The 24,320-nt window shown below is 45.3% G+C and overlaps 1 protein-coding gene across 2 annotated transcripts in view; it reads left to right on the forward strand.

Annotated features, from left to right (window-relative positions):
- Positions 1-2: 2 nt before the first annotated feature.
- PCSK7 (proprotein convertase subtilisin/kexin type 7) overlaps positions 3-24,320 on the forward strand; it is a 33,864-nt gene continuing 9,546 nt past the window's right edge. The window contains exons 1-11 of one of the 2 annotated variants that reach the window (XM_069741731.1): positions 3-60; positions 2,182-2,639; positions 5,532-5,666; positions 5,863-6,028; positions 7,299-7,389; positions 7,948-8,002; positions 8,704-8,842; positions 8,999-9,099; positions 11,096-11,203; positions 12,415-12,522; positions 13,128-13,230. In XM_069741731.1, coding sequence (XP_069597832.1) covers positions 2,229-2,639; positions 5,532-5,666; positions 5,863-6,028; positions 7,299-7,389; positions 7,948-8,002; positions 8,704-8,842; positions 8,999-9,099; positions 11,096-11,203; positions 12,415-12,522; positions 13,128-13,230 — 1,417 coding nt within the window. In that variant the 5' untranslated portion in view covers positions 3-60; positions 2,182-2,228. Of the gene's footprint in view, positions 61-2,181; positions 2,640-5,531; positions 5,667-5,862; positions 6,029-7,298; positions 7,390-7,947; positions 8,003-8,703; positions 8,843-8,998; positions 9,100-11,095; positions 11,264-12,414; positions 12,523-13,127; positions 13,231-24,320 lie in introns of both variants that reach the window. The other variant, XM_069741730.1, reaches the window with a different exon arrangement.

Below are 24,320 nucleotides of genomic sequence, written 5' to 3' on the forward strand. Positions count from 1 at the left end.
ACGGAGTGAATGCGTCACCGCTCAGCCGAATGCGGAAGTGGCGCTGGGAGCAGCGGACGGGTGAGTGCGGTGCTGCCTCTCCGGGGCTGTCGGCGCGCTGCAGGCGGTCAGGCTGCTGTCCATCACATGCTCCTGTCACGATAGTTTTTGTTGTTGTTTTTTTTTTCATATCAAAGCCTCTCAAACGCCCTGTTGATGGGAGCGGACGAGTCCTGAGACCCCCAGTCACGCAAACATCTGGGCAGTGGTGTGGGGGTCCTGTGTGAGTCATGTGCACGCAGTGGGGTCTGCCACTTAAAGGGGTTTTCTACCTTTAGATGTAACACAACTGTCTCCTGTCTTCCTCCGCCGCTCCAGCTCTTCTCCTGGGTCCATGTTGATTGTTTTCACCACCGCTGCAGCCAATCACTGAGCGCAGCGTCTCTGCCTGTAAAGGTCACTGTCAATCTTTATGTGGTACGGTTCCGCTCCTGGGGCCTTCCGTCCATCAGTCACATACCTATGGGTTGCCATGGCAGTGGGTGGTCTACTGAAGCCCCCCGCTTCTATCATCCTACTCCCCTTCATTGGAGACCGCCCTGTTCAGTGCAGTACTTACAGGGATTGTTGGGGGAAAGATAAAACTTCACAGGGGACGGGATATGTAAGAAGAATAACAATCTCAGACTTACATAACGATACCCACACTGTCCCCGGTGATGTCAGCATTCCTGTGGCCGGTGATTGGTTGCAGCGGTCAGTTGACTTAAGCAGCATGTCATGGGATCTTTTATGATTATGTTCTGCTCAAAGCCTACTGACCGCTGCGGCCGATCACCTTGTTGGATACAGGTGGGTGCACTAGGTTAGCATGATGGAGTGTCTTTTTTTATTTATTTTTTTTACATATCCTGATCCCTGGGCAAAGGTTTATTTTCCTCCGATAACCCCTTTAAGTATTGCCGTATGTAGAACAAGCAGGCGATCATAGGGTCAAGTATCTTAAAGGGGTTGTCCATTGCTTGGATAACACCGTCTGAATCCATATGTTTGCCCTGAGTGAACTAACACTTTTATACTCTCCTCCGGAGCCATTCCAGCCATGTCGGACCTCGCTGTCCCGTGGCTCATTATGTCACGCGAACACTGCAGCCAATCGGCGCTGGTTTCACTCTCCCCACCTTCAGACGAAGCAAACATCAAGAGCAAGTGAGTGGTCAGCCGCAGTTCTGACTTCTTCCAGGTGTCTGATTCGTCCAAAGGCAAGAAGAAAGAAGCCAGCGCTGATTGGCTGTAGTTCACGTGGCATAACAAAGTGACGTGAGCCTTGGGAGAGCGAGGTCCGATGGCGCTGGAGGTGAGTGTGTGGTGTTGTTTTAGGGTATCAGTAAACGCTGCGGGTTGGACTCTGTGTACTTGCCCAGGGTCCAACCCGCAGCCGCCAGATGTTACAGCATAGTGGATGGGATTTTAAGAAATCCCAGTTCCACTATGTGTCCACAGACGCCCGCGGCTCACCCGTGGAGACCGACATGTGGCGCGTCTCTCCAGACCGCAGCATGTCAGTTTCACCAATGGAATGTATTGGATGTGGTGGATCCGCACAGTTCAGTGACCACATGCGGATTCATCTGCGTTCAATAGACGGCAGCGCTTTAGGCGCACATGTCCTGATCATCTGCACATACCCTTACTCTGGTCAAACATTCTGATTGAGAAGGGGTTGACCAAGTAGTGGACAGCCCCTTTAAAGAGACTTTAAAAAAAAAAAAAAATTACCTTTCATTTCCTCATCTAAAAATACATTTTAAAAATTAGACATGTTTTTCTGTATTGTCGCATCCGTAAAAGTTTGATTCATGAAGATATAAAATTATTTAATCCATAAAGTAAATGCCAAAGAGAAAAATAAAATCTAAACATCAGAATTCCCTTTTTTTTTCCTCTTTTTTTTTTCAGTACATTATTTGGTAAAATGAACGTTAACATTAAAAGCGGCAACTCGTCCTGCAAAAAAACAAACAAAACATCATACAGCTACATTGGCAGAAAAGTTAAAAAAATACAAGTTCTAGATCTTGGGGTAAAAAGGGAAGAAAAAGCAAAAGCCAAAAAAATGTTTGCATCAGGACGAGTTGAAGTCTACTGTACTTTCTATATGTATGTGCCCTTGGGTTACTCTTGCCGTGTTCTTCTCTGCAGGTCCCAATGCCCTCGCGGGGTGGCTTCCTGTGTAATGGGCCATCGCCATGCATCGGTTCTTCATCCCACTCATGTGCCTTTGTCTTCTCACGTTGCCCCTCTTCCTCCCCACGCTCACAACCAGCAATGACGCCACAAGTCTGGGGGAAGAGCTGACCTGGGCTGTCCGTCTGGACCCCTCTCAAGGCTCTGGACGGAGAGAGGAGTTGGACGCTCTAGCAGAGGAGCTTTCGCGTGCCGTGGGGCTGGAGAACCGGGGTGTTATCGGGGAGTTAAAGGATCACTACTTATTTGCACACGTGGGACATGGTCAAACCAAGGAGACAACTCGGAGGAAAGTTCTCGAGATATTCACGCAACACGACAGCGTGCGATGGTTCTCCGAACAGAAACTACTGAAGAGGTCCAAGAGGAGCTTGCACTTTAATGACCCCAAATATCCACAGCAATGGCACTTGGTGAGACTGTCTACAAGCGCGATCCTGCCTTTTGTGGAGGAGCCTTAGACCTCTTGGGGAGTTTTTCTAAATAAGGCAATTTCTATAGTATTTATTAGAGATGATCAAATCTTCTAAAATTCTAATTCGACAGGTTCAATTATTTAAAAAAAAACAAAACTTGATTTGTTGCAAACTGACATGCTGCAAAACAAGTAGTTGCACTAAAAAAAAAGTGTGTAGCGTTCTGACGTCTCCTACGACTGGTGTAGTCTCTGGCTATGATTCCCAACAGGATCTTTGAAGTATAACTTCTATAAAACGCCGTAACGTTATAGAGGAAAAAATATGCTTGGCTACAATACAACCATGCTCGGATTCATGCTGCCCATGGTTTGTTCAGCTTGAAATTAGAGGACTGGTTCGCTTTAGAATTAACATAAATGGTCCAAAAACAATCCCGCTTAGTCATTTGTGATCATGTAGGTTGATTTGTGCAGAACACTAACTTAACTGACGGTGTCGCTGTCAGAGGTAACACCAGTCTGCTGAAACAAGTGATGTGCAATATTTAGTGCATTCATCTTCCTCCACTTAGGGTATGTGTCCACGTTCAGGATTTGGTCAGGATTTTATGCAGGTAAAATCCTGACCAAATCTGCACCTGAGGTCACTGGCAGGTCACCTGCGTTGTCCTTGCGTTGTTTCTGCAATGTAAGGACATGCTGCGTTCTTAAAAGACGCGCCGCATGTGCGTTTTCGCGGGTATGCCGCATGCGTCTTTTAATGCATAGTGGAGATGGGATTTCATGAAATCCCCTCCACTACGCTGTAACATCTGGACGCTGCGTTTTTGATGCTGCGGCTCAACGCAGCGTAAAAAACGCAGCGTTTCCTGAACGTGGAAACATACCGTAACAAGATTTCCAGAGGCAGAGGAGGCCAATTATGACCCGCATTTGGTCGCACTACTGGGCTGATGGCTGATACCACTGGTGGTATTAAATCAAGGGACTGGTTCCCTTTAAAATTAAAATAAATAGTCCAAAAAATCTCCCTTAGTCATTTGTGATCATGCAGAATGTTTTGTGCAGAACACTAAGGCAAATGACAGTGTCGCTGTCAGAGGTAACATCAGTCTGCTGAAACAAGTGATGTGCAATACAGTCCATGCTGCCCTCTGCTTCTGATTTCCAGAGGCAAAGGAGGCAATTATGACTTGCAATTAGTAGCAATACTGGCCGGATGGCTGGTACCTGTGGTGGTGGTGTTGCATCTGCTGCTAGCAGTTGTCACTTTCTTTTTTTGGAAATTTTTTTCTTTAACACTTATTAGTCCATTGCCATTTTTTTTTCTTTTACCTTACATTTTGTGCTTCAGTATAATTAACTTTTGACTATCTTTTCAACCTGTACCAGAAAGGAGGGAATTAGAAATGCTAGGCAGGTAGGTACACGTGCAGAAAGCAACATGCGTCAGAAGGCTGCGCTATAGGTGTGGCATGTTGTACGGGTGCGTCAATTGGACTAATATAACAAGTATAAAAAATAAACACCGCTTAATGTCTACATGGTTATTTTTTTTCTGTTTAACAAAATTCAACCACTTTCCCCAAAATGACATAACAAGAAATACTAAGTAGATACACAACCAAAAGGCCAGCAACTGCAGCAGAGCGCTATATTGGTGCAGCATGCACCGGATATAAAATGTGACTAGTAAAACAAATGTGCAAAAATACAATTGCGACACCCTCACTTTGTGAGGTAGACAGGCACAGTTACATGTCTGGATTTTAGGGAACTTTTGTTTATAGAAACTGTTGTTCCCCCATTCACAAATAATTGCACAAGAAATGCAAAACCTCAGAGTTGCTTGTGACAAACAAGTGCTTGTGACACTGATTTGAGAATTATTTTTTTTGTGGTTTGCTGCTGCTTTCTAGTGCATGAAGAAAAAAAAGTGTAATTGTTATAGAAATACAGCAGGATAGATGACCGCTACACCTAATCACTGAGGAGTCTGCCACTGCTGCTACCACCTTTCCCATCTCTCTCCCCCTATCACTTGAATCTGTATTATTCCCAGACTACTACACTCATCATCTTTACACATTACTGTCTGTAGTATTTGTCCAATGTTTTTAACCTTTAACTTTCTATGTCTTTTGATGAGCTCCGACATCTTCTCACTATTGAAAAATAGCTGCTGCATTCCCTGCATCGACTTTTATACAGGCTATGATACTCCCGACTAATTGGTTGTGCTGTGTGATGTGATGCATGCAAGGCATTATGGGGAGGCACACGCAGTTCTTCCTGAGATCATGTCAACATCACTCATCGTGAATGGTGGATCCTGTGTCATCTACTTTATATAGAGGTGTTATCAGTCATTGTACAGGAGGAGGAGGTGAGCTGTGACATCACCTATTGTGAATGGTGGATCCTGTGTTATCTACTGTATATAGAGGTGTTATTAGTCATTGTGCAGGAGGAGGAGGTGAGCTGTGACATCACCTATTGTGAATGTGGATCCTGTGTTATCTGCTATATATAGAGTGCCTCTGCTACTTTGTTTTAGTGGTGGTCTCAGCTGATATTGTCAGGCTAAGCCCATAGTATAATGTGTATAGGAGCCTCCTAACCCCCAACAGATGATTTCAGACTGCTGATTCTTTTTTTTTTTGACACGTTAAGCCACTGGCGGAGGAGTCTGGCATCATCTGTCTGGTAGAGAACACCGGCACACTCGGCAGATTGATGGCTCCTGTGTATGGAGGAGTTTGCATAGAGCCGCCTGCCGAGCCCTCGTTCCACTGACATCTATCTTTTGTGTTTTGTGCTCCTTACTTTGTAATCCCGTCTTATGGTTTATGTTGATCCCCTTTAACCTGATCTGTTTCCTTTTCAGCACAATACCCGTAGCCCTGGAATGGATATTAATGTTACCGGCGTGTGGGAAAGAAATGTGACCGGCCGGGGAGTTACCGTGGTGGTCGTGGATGACGGCGTGCAACACACCGTCCAGGACATTCAACCAAATTATGTAAGCCATAAGATAAGATGGTGTCATGCTTTTTCAGCCTCGCTGGGGACCCGCAGGCAATCATTGGTGTGATCCCACAAAAGAAACAATTCAGATTAATGATGAGACCGTGCACCAGCATCCGAATAGCAGCAGGAAAATTGTGTATATGCCCCAGAATAGAAGAGCTTGATATAGCGAGATTTATCTTCTCCAGAGCCCAGAAGGAAGCTACGACCTCAACTCCAATGACCCCGACCCTATGCCGCATCCTGACGGATACAGTGACAACCACCATGGGACCCGCTGTGCAGGGGAGATCGCAGCAGTCCCTAATAACAGCTTCTGTGCCGTGGGGGTAGCCTATGGAAGCCGCATTGCAGGTAGAAGCTTAGTCAGTTCTGTTCTGTTCAGCGATGTGTCTCGTCATGTCTCGCATGATTACCCTGTGCAGCACCACACCCTGTTACCAGCCTTGCCATGTCATCACCACAGCAATGCTTAAAGGGTGATACCATGTGAAAATCGTGTAAACACAGGATCCACCATTCACAATAGCTCACCACCTCCTGTACAATGACTGATAACACCTCTATATATAGTAGGTAACCCAGGATCCACCATTCACAATAGGTGATGTCACAGCTCACCTCCTCCTCCTGTACAATGACTGATAACACCTCTATATACAGTAGATAACCCAGGATCCACCATTCACAATAGGTGATGTCACAGCTCACCTCCTCCTGTACAATGACTGATAACACCTCTATATACAGTAGATAACACAGGATCCACCATTCACAATAGGTGATATCACAGCTCACCTCCTCCTCCTGTACAATGACTGATAACACCTCTATGTACAGTAGATAACACAGGATCCACCATTCACAATAGGTGATGTCACAGCTCACCTCCTCCTCCTGTACAATGACTGATAACACCTCTATATACAGTAGATAACATAGGATCCACCATTCACAGTAGGTGATGTCACAGCTCACCTCCTTCTGTACAATGACTGATAACACCTCTATATACAGTACATAACACAGGATCCACCATCCACAATAGGTGATGTCACAGCTCACCTCCTCCTGTACAATGACTGATAACACCTCTATATACAGTAGATAACACAGGATCCACCATTCACAATAGGTGATGTTACAGCTCACCTCCTCCTCCTCCTGTACAATCACTGATAACACCTCTATGTACAGTAGATAACACAGGATCCACCATTCATAGTAGGCGATGTCACAGCTCACCTCCTCCTCGTTTATCTTTGCACACGCTCATTAGACTCTTTTCTGCAAATAAGGTTGGAGTCCACTCATTGTTGCTAATGTACTTGTGAATTTACTATGACAACAGGAAGTAGGAGTCTAAAAAGCCCTAGTGGGCAAAGTGAAAATTGCAAGATTTCTACTTTTTATTTTTAATACAGATAGTGATATGCAACAAAAAAAAATCTAGAAATGTAAAAAAAAAAGAAATATTTTTAACTCAACCTGATTCTAAACGATATTTGAAACCTGATTTTTTTTTTTTTAGGATGTCTTCCTTTTAATGTGACTTCTGTGGAGATGTTCTCCTTGTATCCTGCTTTCGCCTTATGCCTATGAACCTTGTGTTTGTCTTTATCAGGGATCCGAGTCCTGGATGGGCCGCTCACCGACAGCATGGAGGCCGTCGCGTTCAACAAACACTATCAGATCAATGATATCTACAGCTGCAGGTATGCCGATGCTTGTATCGCCTGGGATGAGTCCTTCGGACTTTTAAGTTTATGCAAATCATGCAATTTCTGCAATTTTATATGTATAAGTCTGTACTTTTTTGCAGTTTTTTTTCTTCTTATTGTCTGTTTGTTAATTACAAAATTAAGCTACTTCCTAGTCTTCAGTAATTCCATGTGCAGACTGTTTCATGAGACATTCGGAAACCACTTCCTTTTTTGCAGACATTTTTCTTTTTCTGAAGCATTTACTTGAGGTTTTAAAAATGCACCCTTTAAAGGGAATTAGTTACCTCTGAAAGCACTATGTACCTACAGCTAGAGGGTTATCCTGCAGCATTACACTGCTTCCCGGCCATCATACTGAAAGTGCAGCTACTGGGAGAAAACAAACTGATTTCCTCTGGGAGCCGCCCGCTTTCAGTCATAGGTGACAGCACAGAGCGGCAGCTGTACAAGTAAACCTGTAGGGATTGGATGCCCGATGACGACGCCAGGTGGGTGGTTAATAAGTGGCATCTTGTTCTCGGCGGTGCTGACTGTGTCGTTCTTTCACAGCTGGGGTCCTGATGATGACGGGAAGACGGTGGATGGACCTCATCAACTGGGAAAGGTACAACTATTCTGTGCGTAGCCGCTCCAAGAATATAGAGCCTTTTGTTAGGGTGGCCGATTTTTGGGAACATTCATCCCTAGGATAACCACAATAATCCTGTACGGTAACCTGGCCACCGGTCGTCCGACGAACACGCAAAAGGCTCGTTTGTCGGGAGAAATGATTCTTAGATTTGCTTTAAAATCATCATTCGTGGCCGCACATTGTCCGGTGTATACAGGACGTATGCTGCCGAGAACAAAGGTATTCCGTGCTCACAAAACAAGGGTGTTGCTTATTGTTCTGCGTGTGTGTACGGCATTCCACAAACACTTCTTGACACCCGTTCATTGGTCCCTTCGGGGCTTACGTCCGAACGCTCCGCAAAACCTGATTCTGTTGTATGCGTCAACTGGTCCGTTAAACTGTAATGGTGCCTACATAGCGAGAGTGTGCTGTCGAGCATCATTTTCGGGCGAGCAGGTCTACTGGAGGCTGACACTCAGGCAGATGTCCTTCTCTGGTAGGTGTACGTTCTCGAAAATCATGCACGACAGAGCGCATGTTCTCTCTGTCGGCACCATTATTACGGTCCAATTGGTGCATATTTCCAAATCCCGCTTAGCCGGAGGTTTGGACATAAGCCCAAACGGGACCAACAAACGGATGCCAAAACACAACGTGAAAGCACCATTACTGACTTTTACTCTTACCCTTAGGCAGCTCTTCAGCACGGAGTGATTGCTGGTCGGAAAGGTTTTGGGAGTATTTTCGTGGTGGCCAGTGGTAATGGAGGGCAGTACAACGACAACTGTAACTATGATGGGTACGCCAACTCCATCTACACGGTCACTATTGGTAAGTACACTCTTGGTCCTGTGCCCTCATTGGATGTATTGTCATTTTCAGGGTTAAAATCCCACCGTTAATGTAAAATATTACATTTATGGTCTAATGTAAAAGTCTGGGACTTTGATCAGATGTGGATATATTGTGGATTTATTCTTTTGAAAGGTGCTGTTAATGAAGCTGGTAAAATGCCTTTCTATGCCGAAGAATGTGCTTCCATGCTGGCCGTCACCTTCAGCAGCGGAGACAAGCAGATGAGGAGCATCGTAAGTCATGGGATTACTTCTTACAACCGCAGTGGAAATAAATGGGCTCTGCATGTAGTTAACGCATTACGGATGAGCTTAGGAACTTAATCAAAAGAGGGCTGCGGGCGCCGTCGGGTAGGTGGCAATTCTCGGGGCTCCCTTCTAGGGGCCACAGGTTACTGACATGGCCGATGAAGTCCTGAAAATCGATTTTTTTTTTATTTTTTTTTATTTTTTTTTTCACCATCTTCCCGTGGGTCCCTTAAGCAATAGTTACTACTGCGATCTGCTGCCCACTGCACGCGTCAACTCTGCTTCTTCAGCGCTCTTCGTTGGGGTGGGAGTCGAGCCGTCATGACCATCTGCCACCTAAACACTGAGCCCACTGATTGCTCCTCCTGTAGGAGAGGCTGAAGTTTTGCTTCTTTACTATTCTTTTGTAAACTATAAAAAAAAAAAGTAGAATTACCCTTTTTTATTATTATTATTATTTTTTTTTTTTCAGCAAATGATTTGCATCATTCAGTTAGGTATTGGAACCATGTCCTGGTTATAAAAAAACAAACACATTTACTTAGTGTATTTTGTGATGACTGATGTGGAAGAATAAATAGACCAGGCAAATATTAAAGGGCTATTTCCATCTTGGCCGTTCATGGTTAAAATGGAAATATTGCACTGAGCCTGCGCTGTATCGGCAACACCCATAGAAGTAAATGGAAATAATCCTTTAAAAGGATTTACTCTACTTTAAGAGTTAAACTTAATGGGCCCAGTGTGGTTGAAAAAAAAAAAAAAAACTAGACCAGCTTCTGTATTCCACGCTCTGCCCCGTGTCCCCCCTCCTCCTCAGTGCTCTTGTCCGTGTCCCCCCTCCTCCGCACCCTGACCTGTGTTGTCCAACCCCTTTTCCGCCCCGTCCCTTCCCCCATTTTCCGCACTCTACCCCATGTCCCCCCTCCTGCTCCGCACTTTGCCCCTGCCCTCCGTGCTCTGCCATGTGTTGTCCACGCCTCCACGCTCTGCCTCGTGTTGTCACCCCCTTTTCCACACTCTTCTCCATGTCCCCCCTCCTCCTCTGTGCTCTGCCCTCCTTGCCTTAGTGCCGCACTTTGCCTCTTGTTCTCCATCCCTTTTCCGCAATCTACCCCGTGTCCCTCCTCCTCCGCGCTCTGCCCTCCTCACTCAGCCCCATGTTGTCCAACCCTTTACCGCACTCTGCTCCATGTTGTCCCCCCTCCTCCGCACTCTGCCCCGTGTCCCTCCTCCTCCGCGCTCTGCCCCGTGTCCCTCCTCCTCCGCGCTCTGCCCCGTGTCCCTCCTCCTCCGTGCTCTGCCCCGTGCCCCTCCTCCTCCGCGCTCTGCCCCGTGTCCCTCCTCCTCCGCGCTCTGCCCCGTGTCCCTCCTCCTCCGCGCTCTGCCCCGTGTCCCTCCTCCTCCGCGCTCTGCCCCGTGTCCCTCCTCCTCCGCGCTCTGCCCTGTGCCCCTCCTCCTCCGCGCTCTGCCCCGTGTCCCTCCTCCTCCGCGCTCTGCCCCGTGTCCCTCCTCCTCCGCGCTCTGCCCCGTGCCCCTCCTCCTCCGCGCTCTGCCCCGTGCCCCTCCTCCTCCGCGCTCTGCCCCGTGTCCCTCCTCCTCCGCGCTCTGCCCCGTGTCCCTCCTCCTCCGCGCTCTGCCCTGTGCCCCTCCTCCTCCGCGCTCTGCCCCGTGTCCCTCCTCCTCCGCGCTCTGCCCCGTGTCCCTCCTCCTCCGCGCTCTGCCCCGTGCCCCTCCTCCTCCGCGCTCTGCCCCGTGCCCCTCCTCCTCCGCGCTCTGCCCCGTGCCCCTCCTCCTCCGCGCTCTGCCCCGTGTCCTACCCTGCTGGTCAGCCCTTTATGGCCATCCGAGCAGATGTTGATGCCAGGAGGCCGGCACCGTGCACAGTGCTTGTAAAGGAGGAAATGTGGAAGTAAAGGGCAGAGATTATGTCTCCCAACAATGTTTTCCGTGCAGTTTCTGACTTCTCCCTTTTCCTTAGGTGACATCAGACTGGGATCTGCAGAAGGGCACCGGGTGCACAGAGGGCCACACAGGGACGTCGGCCGCCGCTCCCATCGCTGCAGGGATGATCGCTCTCATGCTGCAGGTCCGGCCATGTCTGACGTGGAGGGATGTTCAGCACATCATTGTTTTCACAGCTACAAAAGTACAGTGCAATTTGTTTGTTTTTTTGTCTTCCACAAAGAACAGCTTAAAGGGATGTTCTCCAGATATATCCTACCTGACAGTGACAACTGGACAACCCCCTTTAACCCCTTAATGACCGCCAATACGTCTTTTAACTGACCTGAGATATAAGAGAATAGCCTCCCCATACAGATGACAATCCAGCATCTGTTGGTTGTACACTATAGCTGACAACTTGCTGCATCAGCCACGATCAGTATTTGCACCATCTAAATCTGTTTAACCCCTTAGATGCTGCTGTCAATAGTGACTACATCATTATAAATGGTTAACAGAGTGTGGGGGCTTCTTCTTTGTCACAATTGGTGCCCTCAGATCATGATTTTGTTGTCCTGATGTTTGCCATGGCAATTCATGACCAAATAGTGGCCTTAGAGTCTGACTGCTGTAGTAATCTGTTTAGAAGTTAGCGGCATTTAGGTGGTAAAAATACACATTTTCATTTCTGTCATACCACGTTGCATTAATTCCTGTAAAGCACCTGAAGGGTTAATAAACTACCTGACGGCAGTTTTCAATATGTTTAGGGGTGCTGTTTTTAAAATGGTATCACGTTTGTGGGTTTCCCAATATATGGGACCCCTAAAGTCACTTCAAACATGGATAAGTCCCTAAAAAAATAAATTTTGTAAATTTCTTTGAAAAAATGAAAAATTGCTGCTACATTTTTAAACCTCCTAAAATGCTAACAAAATAAAATAACATTTTACAAATGGTGCTGATGTAAAGCAGACATGTGGGAAATGTTATTTATTAATGGTTTGCTGTGGTATGACTATCTGGATTAAAGGGATAATCATTCAAATTTAGAAAATTGCTAATTTTCTAACATTTTTCTCAAATTTTTGATATTTTTTATAAATAAACACAAAAAATGTTGAACAAAATTTACCATTATCATAAAGTAGAATGTGTCACAAAAAAACAATCTCAAAATCACTGGGATTTGTTGAAGCGTTGCAGAGTTATTACCACATAAAGTGACACTGGTCAGATTTCAAAAATTTGGCTCGGTCACTAAGGGGTTAATATTGTCCCATAGTAATTCTCGATAATTTTGCTCGTGTTGTTTTCACCTCCTGATTCTCTGCTTCTAATCGATCTGTGCAGTATGAAGACCATGAAGCTGCCTGGGAAACCAACGGCGCGGGGTTCAGTCACAGCCATCAGCACGGATTTGGCCTGTTGAATGCCTGGCGTCTTACCAATGCTGCAAAGGTGACTTAGTACGGGGCCACAGTCTGGGCCGTGTCTTCTAGGCTTCCACCTGCTGATCTGTCTCAGGCTTTTACCAACGTTTTGAGTTGGCTTTGGATTTTTTGGGCCGACTAGACCAGATTTATAATTCACCAGTACCAAAGAAAACGTTCATTTCTGCAAAGTGCCCGGACTGGCCGGCGGCTCTACCTGAGCGTGACAGCTGCATAGAAACACATGGACCTGTCACGCTTGGCTCGGGAGAGCTGCCGGCCAGTCCGAGCATTGTAGTGTGATTTATGTGGCCGTCTGACTGCTCCCTATAGCTGGGTGATGTAGTTCGCCTTGTCAGTGGAGGTGGTGGTGGTGGGGGGGTCTACCCAATCTGACACTTGTCTAATCAGTGCTGATATTGACAAGCTGTATAATGGCATACACCGATGTTAAGGGTAAATGGTAATCCCTAGATTTTAATGTATTTATATGTTACCAGGAGGAGTTACAGAGGGATGGAATCATTTTAGAGGGGGGAGGGGGAACCCTAGAAAAATAAAACTGTTTCAGAGTTTTCCCATGTCTTAAAACCAAGGATGAGATGAATAAATCTTTTCTCTCGTTGTCTGTAGGTGTGGGAGTCTGTGCCGTACTTGGCTTCCTACGTCAGCCCAGCTCTAAAAGAGAACCAAAATATTCCTTTAGTTCCCAACGTGCTGGGATTAAGCTGGAACGGTGAGTTTACAATCGGCTCCACTTGGATATTTCTGTATATTAGAATCACACTTAGAGGGGTGTTCCCAGCTCCGCCATGTACAGTATGTCCGGGATGGGAGTACCTGTCTACATGGCGTGGGCAGAGCGCTGTATGGGAGTTACAAAAAATGGCATGGCCCATGGATGGCCAAGTTGGAAATAGCCAAAGTGTGGACAAACCCTTTAAGCTTTCACTGATGCAGGACGAGTGTGCAAACAAGGAGGAGCACTCGCCAGGGCTTCATTCTAGAAATCGGTGAGGTTCTTGGCTCGAGTATCATCTCTAAGCATTTGTTCGGGAACACGTCGAGCTGTCGCTGTCATTTGTCCTGACCTGGCTGTTGAATAAATGACTGCATTTGTGATAAAAACACAATTTATAGCAAAAGTTTGTAGTATTCTGCACTGCACCGTTCCTCTGTTATTCCTCCTAGAAATGTATGGCTAAATAGACAACAGGGAGTTTAACAGTTGCAGGTGCGTCCCCTGTACAGTCTGAACATGATCCAATGAGTGCCAGAGTGAGTCTGTGCTGGGACATGCGCCCCCCTGACAAGGAGAATAATAACAAGCAGCTGTCAGTTTATTCTTAAAAATTCAGGAGGAATAACAGAGGAACGACACGATGCAGAGCTAAAAGAGAAAAGATGCTCCTTATCTATATATATATAATTGCCTACGGGGTACTTCCATCTGTTTGTCTGTAACTTCCGTAACGGAAATCCCAGGTCGCGACCAATCAGCGATATTGGGGCGGGATTTAAACACCGCTTCACTTTTTACTATTGATGGTGCCTATGCAGCATCAAAAGTAAAAATGTATAATGTTAAAAATAATAAAAAAAACCAAAACATTATATTCTCACCTTCCGGCGTCCGCAGCAGCCTTTCCCACTCCTCGCGACGCTCCGGTCCCAAGAATGCATTGCGGCAATGACCGGAGATGACGCAGCGGTCTCACGAGACTACTACATCATTACGGGTTATTGCCGCAAAGCATTACTGGGAACAGAGCGTCGCGAGGAGCATCTCTAAAGGCCTGGGCTGGATCCGGGGGCCGCCGGAAGTTGAGTATATAACAATTTTTTATTTTAATTGTTTTTCAACAGGGATATGGTGCCCACATTGCTATATACTGCGTGGGCTGTGTTATATACTGTGTGGGCTGTGTTATATACTGTGTGGGCTGTGTTATATACTGTGTGGGCTGTGTTATATACTGCGTGGGCTGTGTTATATACTGCGTGGCCTGTGTTATATATTACGTGGCTGTCTGTTATATCCTGCGTCGGCTGTGTTATATACTGCGTGGGCTGTGTTATATACTACGTCACTATGCTATATACTGCGTGGGCTGTGTTATATACTGCGTGGGCTGTGTTATATACTACGTCACTATGCTATATACTGCGTGGGCTGTGTTATATACTGCGTGGGCTGTGTTATATACTGCGTGGGCTGTGTTATATACTGCGTGGGCTGTGTTATATACTGCGTGGGCTGTGTTATATACTGCGTCGGCTGTGTTATATACTGCGTGGGCTGTGTTATATACTGCGTGGGCTGTTATATACTGCGTGGGCTGTGTTATATACTGTGTGGGCTGTGTTATATACTACGTGGCTGTGCTATAGACTATTTAGCTGTGTTATATACTGCGTGGGCTGTTATATACTGCGTGGGCTGTGTTATATACTGTGTGGGCTGTGTTATATACTACGTGGCTGTGCTATAGACTATTTAGCTGTGTTATATACTGCGTGGGCTGGGTTATATACTGTGTGGGCTGTGCTATATACTGCGTGGGCTGTGCTATATACTGTGTGGGATGTACTATATACTGTGTGGGCTTTGCTATATACTATGTGGGCTGTGCTATATACTGCGTTGGCTGTGCTATATACTGCGTGGGCTGTGCTATATACTGCGTGGGCTGTGTTATATACTGCGTGGGCTGTGTTATATACTGCGTGGGCTGTGTTATATACTGCGTGGGCTGTGTTATATACTGCGTGGGCTGTGTTATATACTGCGTGGGCTGTGTTATATACTGCGTGGGCTGTGTTATATACTGCGTGGGCTGTGTTATATACTGCGTGGGCTGTGTTATATACTGCGTGGGCTGTGTTATATACTGCGTGGGCTGTGTTATATACTGCGTGGGCTGTGTTATATACTGCGTGGGCTGTGCTATATACTATTTAGCTGTGTTATATACTGCGTGGGCTGGGTTATATACTGTGTGGGCTGTGCTATATACTGCGTGGGCTGTGCTATATACTGCGTGGGATGTACTATATACTGTGTGGGCTTTGCTATATACTATGTGGGCTGTGCTATATACTGCGTTAGCTGTGCTATATACTGCGTGGGCTGTGCTATATACTACGTGAGCTGTGCTATATACTATGTGGGCTGTTATATACTGCGTGGGCTGTGTTATATACTATGTGGGCTGTGCTATATACTGCGTGGGCTGTGCTATATACTATTTAGCTGTGTTATATACTGCGTGGGCTGGGTTATATACTGTGTGGGCTGTGCTATATACTGCGTGGGCTGTGCTATATACTGCGTGGGATGTACTATATACTGTGTGGGCTTTGCTATATACTATGTGGGCTGTGCTATATACTGCGTTAGCTGTGCTATATACTGCGTGGGCTGTGCTATATACTACGTGAGCTGTGCTATATACTATGTGGGCTGTTATATACTGCGTGGGCTGTGTTATATACTATGTGGGCTGTGCTATATACTGCGTGGGCTGTTATATACTGCGTAGCTGTACAATATACTACATGGGCTGTGTTATATACTACGTGGGTTGTGTTATATACTGCGTAGGCTGTGTTATATACTGCGTGGGCTGTGTTATATACTACGTCACTGTACTATATACTACGTGGGGTGTGTTATATACTACGTGGGCTGTGCTATATACTATGTGGGCTGTGCAATATACTACGTGGCTGTGCAATATACTGCGTGGGCTGTTATATACTGTGTGGGCTGTGTTATATACTACGTCGCTGTGCTATATATTACGTAGCCTGTGCTATATACTACGTAGCTGTGTAATATGCTACGTGGCTGTGCTATATACTAAGTGGCTGTTATATACTGCGTAGGCTGTGTTATATATACTACGTAAGCTGTGCTATATACTACGTAAGCTGTGCTATATACTACGTAAGCTGTGCTATATACTACGTAAGCTGTGCTATAGACTACGTGGGCTGTGTTATACTGCGTGGGCTGTGTTATACTGCGTGTGCTGTGCTATATACTGCGTGGGCTGTGTTATATACTGCGTGAGCTGTGCTATATACTGCGTGCGCTGTGCTATATACTACGTGAGCTGTGATATATACTATGTGGGCTGTGCTATATACTGCGTGGGCTGTGCTATATACTACATGAGCTATGCTATATTCTGCGTGGGCTGTGTTATATACTGCGTGGGCTGTGTTATATACTGCGTGAGCTGTGCTATATACTACATGAGCTATGCTATATTCTGCATGGGCTGTGTTATATACTGCGTGGGCTGTGTTATATACTGTGTGAGCTGTGCTATATACTACATGAGCTATGCTATATTCTGCGTGGGCTGTGTTATATACTGCGTTGGCTGTTCTAATTTTACATGAGCTGTGCTACATACTATGTGGCCTATGTTATATGCTACGTGGGCTGTGAGACTTTCGCCCGTGGCCCTCAAAAACCTGGAGCTGGCCATGGCGTCACTGATTAGTCTCACCCGGCCGGCCACGAACAATCAGCGACAGACGCAGCCCGGCCGCTAATTGGCACGGGATTTGAACCACGCTTTGCTGAGTGGTCGCGCCCGGCTGGCCGAATCCTCTGTATTCATTGCATTATTCTAAAATCTTGATAAATAAACTACATACATATTATAGAATACCCGATGCGGTAGAATCGGGCCACCATCTAGTGCTAACATAAACCCTGGTTTACAGTGACATGGAATTAAGTAACAATATTATGTGGAAAGTCAGGACAGGAGACAGTTCCTAGAAAATTATTATTTATTTTTAGTAATAATAATATTAATAATATATTTTATTTTTATTAGTATTATTATTTTATTAGTTTTTATTTATTTTTAATATTGTTATTTTATTATTATTATTATTATTATTATTATTATTATTATTATTATATTTGTTTTATTAGTATTTTATTTTGTTATCTATAATATAATGCTAGGAGCGTCACTCTGTCCGAAGCCTTTATAGACTGCGCAACGCACCTGCGTTGTCTGGATCCCACAGAGTTACGCATCCGGGGATGAGGATTGTGGCCCAGGAGATCGCGGTATGTGTAAGCACTGAAAGCATACCGCGATCTCTGGCACAACAACTTACTGGATGGGGAGCAGCACATTACAGAATGGAGGCGCAGGATGGGAGCAGCACATGACAGAATGGGGGCGCAGGATGGGAGCAGCACATGACTGGATGGGGGTTCAGAATTGGAGTAGCACATACCAGGATGGGGGCAGCACATGATGGGAGTAGCACATGACAGGATGGGGGCGCGGGATGGGAGCACATGACCGGATGGGGGCAGCACATGATAGGATGGGGGTAGAGGAAGAGAGTAGCACATGACAGGGTGGAGGCGCACCAACCAGGATGGGGGTGCAGGATGGGAGCAGCACATGACCGGAAGGGGGCGCTGGATGGGAGCAGCACATGACAGCAAGGGGGCGCAGGATGGGAGCAGCACATGACTGGAAGGGGGCGCAGGATGGGAGCAGCACATGACAGGAAGGGGGCGCAGGATGGGAGCAGCACATGACAGGATGGGGCACAGGATGGGAGCACATGACAGGGTGGGGGCGCAGGATGGGAGCAGCACATGACAGGAAGGGGGCGCAGGATGGGAGCAGCACATGACAGGAAGGGGGCGCAGGATGAGAGCAGCACATGACAGGATGGGGGTGCAGGATGGGAGCAGCACATGACAGGAAGGGGGCGCAGGATGGGAGCAGCACATGACAGGAAGGGGGTGCAGGATGGGAGCAGCACATGACAGGTTGGGGACACAGGGTGGGAGCACATGACAGGATGGGGGTGCAGGAAGAGAGTAGCACATGACAGGATGGAGGCGCACAAAACAGGATGGGGGTGCAGGATGGGAGCAGCACATGACAGGAAGGGGACGCAGGATGGAGCAGCACATGACAGGAAGGGGGCGCAGGATGGGAGCAGCACATACCAGGATGGAGACCATATACCAATATAAATGCTCGCCACCCGGGCGTAGAACGGGTTTAATAGCTAGTTAGTATTATAAAAAGATTTGTTTTTTACTTTTTACACTGTTGGCAAACTATTTTCCAATTTTGCGTTTTAATTTGTTTCACTTTTTATTTTTAATTAGAACTTTCGATTAGTCTCAACACCTGTTAATTCTCACCGTTAATAAACTCATCACGGTGTATATGTGGCATAACCGTACCGGTACTTACAAGTTTACCCTCTAGAGGGAGCTATTGACTTGCAGCTTGCAGTTATTGTGGGGTTTTTATTTTTGCACTTTTAAAGAAAATTATGATTTATGTAATCAAATTTTTGTTTTTCTTCATACTGCATGGATCAAAGGAAGAACTTAAAATTACTGTTTGAAGAACTATTAATCATTTTGCATGTCTTGTATTTTTGTTGTAGTCATTGCCAAAAATACTTTTGTTCTCCTTTTATTAATTAGTCCTTTGCTATCGGTGTAATCCTGGATGCCATGATCTGTGATCACTGGTGGTAATCAACATTATGACATTGGCACTTATTTTCTTCAGGTCTTGCGGTCATTGAATGTGATGTAAGTTGTCGTTCCTGGCAGAGGCCACTATGCGGTTTGTGGCGCTTCGCTGAGCGGCTCAGTTCACTGACAGCGGAGCTAACCGCCTGATATTAATGGCTCCACTCTTGCCTAATGGCCGTCTCTGGTATTGCAGCTCAAAACAATTGACTTGAATGTTGATAAACTGCTATATAAGACACAAACCAAGCGCAAGTGGGGCGCTGTTCACATCGGAAATAAATATGAATATTATGTGCTTTTTTTCCTTTTTTTTTTTAAAGCTTTACGTACATCATTGTTGACAGGCCTGTCGAAGCATGAGATCGTATTTAAAGGGGTCGTCCACTACTTTGATTTTAAAGGCCTATTGTAACAGATCTTTTTTTTGTTGTTGTTTGTTTTAATGCAATTTTGGTGCAGAAATGCTGGGATTCTGCACTTGAAATTCGTGTGGGGAAAAATGCACCAAAAAGCGCACGGTTAAACAATGTTTTTAAAAGCCCAATGGCCAGAAGTTTTCTGTATGTACCTTATTCCTGGTAGTAAAAGATTTGGCTTTTTAGAGAATCTGTAACAAGTGTCTGCTTTCAGGACTGTATTTTTGGCTCATGCTGACCTAAGGCTGAATGCTCCAAACTAGTAAAACTCCTGATGAAGCTTCTGCATCATGTATATTTCCATACAGTGTCTCTTGGGAGCCATATAAATACTGTCAAAATTCGAATAAAAAAGGCAAATATTGCTGAAATAATACAGCATTGCTGTGCTGAAATAATACAGTCGTATGTTGCATAAATAATATCCTAGATATAGTGGCTGATTTCCATACAGGGCACAAATATCAGCTTTTCATACAATGTATGAAAGATAGTATTCTGCTACAGATGGATCTGGATAAGTTGGAAACTTGGGCTGAAAGGTGGCAGATGAGGTTTAACAATGATAAATGTAAGGTTATACACATGGGAAGAAGGAATCAATATCACCATTACACACTGAACGGGAAACCACTGGGTAAATCTGACAGGGAGAAGGACTTGGGGATCCTAGTTAATGATAAACTTACCTGGAGCAGCCAGTGCCAGGCAGCAGCTGCCAAGGCAAACAGGATCATGGGGTGCATTAAAAGAGGTCTGGATACACATGATGAGAGCATTATACTGCCTCTGTACAAATCCCTAGTTAGACCGCACATGGAGTACTGTGTCCAGTTTTGGGCACCGGTGCTCAGGAAGGATATAATGGAACTAGAGAGAGTACAAAGGAGGGCAACAAAATTAATAAAGGGGATGGGAGAACTACAATACCCAGATAGATTAGCGAAATTAGGATTATTTAGTCTAGAAAAAAGACGACTGAGGGGCGATCTAATAACCATGTATAAGTATATAAGGGGACAATACAAATATCTCGCTGAGGATCTGTTTATACCAAGGAAGGTGACGGGCACAAGGGGGCATTCTTTGCGTCTGGAGGAGAGAAGGTTTTTCCACCAACATAGAAGAGGATTCTTTACTGTTAGGGCAGTGAGAATCTGGAATTGCTTGCCTGAGGAGGTGGTGATGGCGAACTCAGTCGAGGGGGTTCAAGAGAGGCCTGGATGTCTTCCTGGAGCAGAACAATATTGTATCATACAATTAGGTTCTGTAGAAGGACGTAGATCTGGGGATTTATTATGATGGAATATAGGCTGAACTGGATGGACAAATGTCTTTTTTCGGCCTTACTAACTATGTTACTATGTTACTATGTATCCGTGAGAAAACAGTATCAGACAAAGGTGCAGTTCAGGATTGGCTGAAGGGGACAAATTCCTGCAAACTTTCCTCTCTGTGAACCTTTGGATCATGTGGGTTTCATAGACATGATTGAATCTTTCCAATGAGAAGGGATCCTTATAAAATATAGAACTAATCGTTACAATTTTTTTTTGGACGGTAAGACGCACTTTCAAGCAAGGGAAAAATCTTATAAGCTGGAGTGACGCACTTTCAAGCAAGGAAACAAATCTTATAAGCTGGAGTCAGCTTCCTGTGATCGAGGAGAACACTGCTGGAGCATCTTTCCCAATCTCTGAGAGAACTGTGCAACAGGACAGTTTTCTCTCCTGCAGTCCGAGACTGATCAGGGTGATTCGGTGCAGGGCAGGAAAGGAGAGTACAGGACCTGCAGGTCACTTGTGGAATGACCTTTTAGATCATGCAATCAGTCTCATGCCTGGACGGAACCTCAAAATGGAGTAGTGTATAAACAGTGTGCAGCAGATTTGTGTGTGATACTTCGATGCAGCCCAGTTTTGTGTGTGCAGCAATGTAGCTGAGCTGTGTGCATGCAGCCGTGTTAATATTTGTGCACTTCTGTAAAGGTACATTTGTACAATACACATGCTACAAAGAAACCGTAATGCATCAATCCTCTTTCTATTCTTCCCTAGTGCATTAATATTGGTAGTATTGTCCCCTGCGCATTTTTTACTCCTCCAGCACAGTTTTAATTAGAATAGGAAATGTGTTTTTCCTACTTTCTGCTGTGTAAACCTGGGGTAGTCATTCATCATCATAGTGGAGACTTTAGATCAGAAAAGGTTTGGAGGGGGAAGTAACATTTTCATTATTTTATAACATTCCCTTCACTCTGGAATGTTTTTAAAGTCCTGAGAACGCCCTTTAATTTTGATCACTTATTAGCTTGTCGTGCTGCATTGGTAATATTTGCATGAGTAGAAACTAATAAATATTTAACCGGTCATTTTGAAGACCGTGGACAAATTGTCAACTGTACCACAAAAAAAAATATTGGGCAAATGCAGCACTCTGCAAACACCATAGTGTGACCACAGCTTAAGAGAAGATAACATTGTGTTACTGCTCATGAAGCGAGACTTCAGATTTATGGTCCTTCTTGTCTTCGTAAAATATCGGTCATTTCCTAAATTGACCATGTTGATAGAAGTTGCTTTCGTATAATGTACTGAGCTTATGAGACTTTCCAGAACAATCCTCAGCAGCGTTTATTAGACTTTGCGTCTAATCCTGTGGGATTTGGCGAGTCTCGGGGATTTTTTCATGGATTTGGAAGCATCAGAGACCTAGTAGTAGACAATTTAGAGCAATGCGTGGCTGTATGTATCATATTCACACCTGGCATCAAAGTTCTATCTGCTGTTTATTTTCTGCACTGGGTATAAAGGTGATTTGCAGAAGTAACCTGTAACTAAATGGGTTTATTCGCTGCTGACGTTCGAAAGCTGCACCTTTTTTTATTTTTATGGGGTTGTACATTACTTTACAAACTTATACCAAGTGAGCATAAGGCGGCTTAAATGGAAAAAAAAAAAACAAGCCACCATCTATATCTGCCTCCCTGACTGGTACCGCTCTCTATTGCTTTTCTTGCCGATTTTTTTGCATAAACATCTGGGGGGAAAGAGAGGTGGTGCCATGTAACCGCTGCAGCCAATCACCCACCGATCACTTGATTCTTTCATGCTCTCTCCGAGCATGCTTACTCCGCTCAGGTAGAGTGTGAAGTCTAAGGAGAAGCAAGAGTATTTCCAGTTCAGAAGCTGGAGGAAAGATTTTTTTTTTTCTATAACTATGTTACTATCTCAGTCGAGGGGTTCAAGAGAGGCCTGGATGTCTTCCTGGAGCAGAACAATATTGTATCATACAATTATTAGGTTCTGTAGAAGGACGTAGATCTGGGGATTTATTATGATGGAATATAGGCTGAACTGGATGGACAAATGTCTTTTTTCGGCCTTACTAACTATGTTACTATGTTACTATGTTAAACCATCCTGTGCCTGTGTAAAGTAGGGGTTAACTGCTTTGTTGCCTACTTTGTTCTGATTTGGAAAAGGCCACTTTTCTAAACGCAAAGTACTGTGATCAGGGTTAAAGCCCTTACAAAAATACTTCCTTCCATAACAAAAGACTTTTTATTGCTTTTTAATTGTTTAATTAAATGTAAAGAAAAGTAGAAATTTTCAGTTCAGGTAAACAAAGTTTAACATTGTATAGAAGATATGGTTAAACTCCTAAGGTCCAGACTGCTGGGATTAGAGTTATCTCTGATCCCGGCAGCAGCGGTAATCTGCCAGCTGTGTAACGCAGCTCACACTCCACTAGTATGGAGCCGGCTTCCCTCCGGAGCACCCCTCCTGACATGCGATGGACCCAATCAGCCCCAAAACAGTGGAAATCTGTTCCATTCTCCTCCCTGAAACATAAACCGCTGTCTTATCCCCCCTCCCCCCAAAAAAAATAAAAATTACAGCTATTGCCCTAAAAATGTATTATTGCTGCGCTAAGGAGTCTTCTCAACATCACACGTTGGTAATATTGGAAAGTGCTTGTAAAGATGAGCAATTTACTTATCTAATATCGTCTTTGTTCTCAAGAATGGAGGGATTTTAATTCTTTAGATCACGGCTCCTTGCTTAGGTTACCAGCCACCTCTGCATCTTGTAAGTAGTGGCTTATCTCCTAGGCAAAGAGTATCATTCCTACAAAGCCGGTGGGCTTAGCTCACTTTCGAGTTTGGGGGTGACAGGTTCCCTTTAAAGGTACCGTCACATTAAGCGACGCTGCAGCGATATAGACAACGATGCCGATTGCTGCAGCGTCGCTGTTTGGTCGCTGGAGAGCTGTCACACAGACGGCTCTCCAGCGACCAACGATGCCGAAGTCCCCGGGTAACCAGGGTAAACATCGGGTTACTAAGCGCAGGGCCGCACTTAGTAACCCGATGTTTACCCTGGTTACCATTGTAAAAAAACAAACAAACACTACATACTTACATTCCTGTCGCGTCCCCCGGCCTCAGCTTCCCTGCTCTGTGTAAGCGCGCTCGCCGGAAAGAAGAGCGGTGACGTCACCGCTGTGCCCTGCTTTACGGCCGGCCGGCGCTGACACTGGGGGACGCAGGGAAGCTGACGCTGAGGAACGTGACAGGAATGTATGTATGTAGTGTTTTTTTTTTTTACTTTTACATTGGTAACCAGGGCAAACATCGGGTTACTAAGCGCGGCCCTGCGCTTAGTTACCCGATGTTTACCCTGGTTACCAGTGAAGACATCGCTGAATCGGCGTCACACACGCCGATCCAGCGATGTCTGCGGGGAGTCCAGCGACGAAATAAAGTTCTGGACTTTCCCCAGCGACCAACGATCTCCCAGCAGGGGCCTGATCGTTGGTCGCTGTCACACAGAACGATTTCGTTAACGATGTCGTTGC

The sequence above is a fragment of the Ranitomeya imitator genome, chromosome 10 (genome assembly GCF_032444005.1).
Source record: "Ranitomeya imitator isolate aRanImi1 chromosome 10, aRanImi1.pri, whole genome shotgun sequence".
Taxonomy (NCBI): Eukaryota; Metazoa; Chordata; class Amphibia; order Anura; family Dendrobatidae; genus Ranitomeya; species Ranitomeya imitator.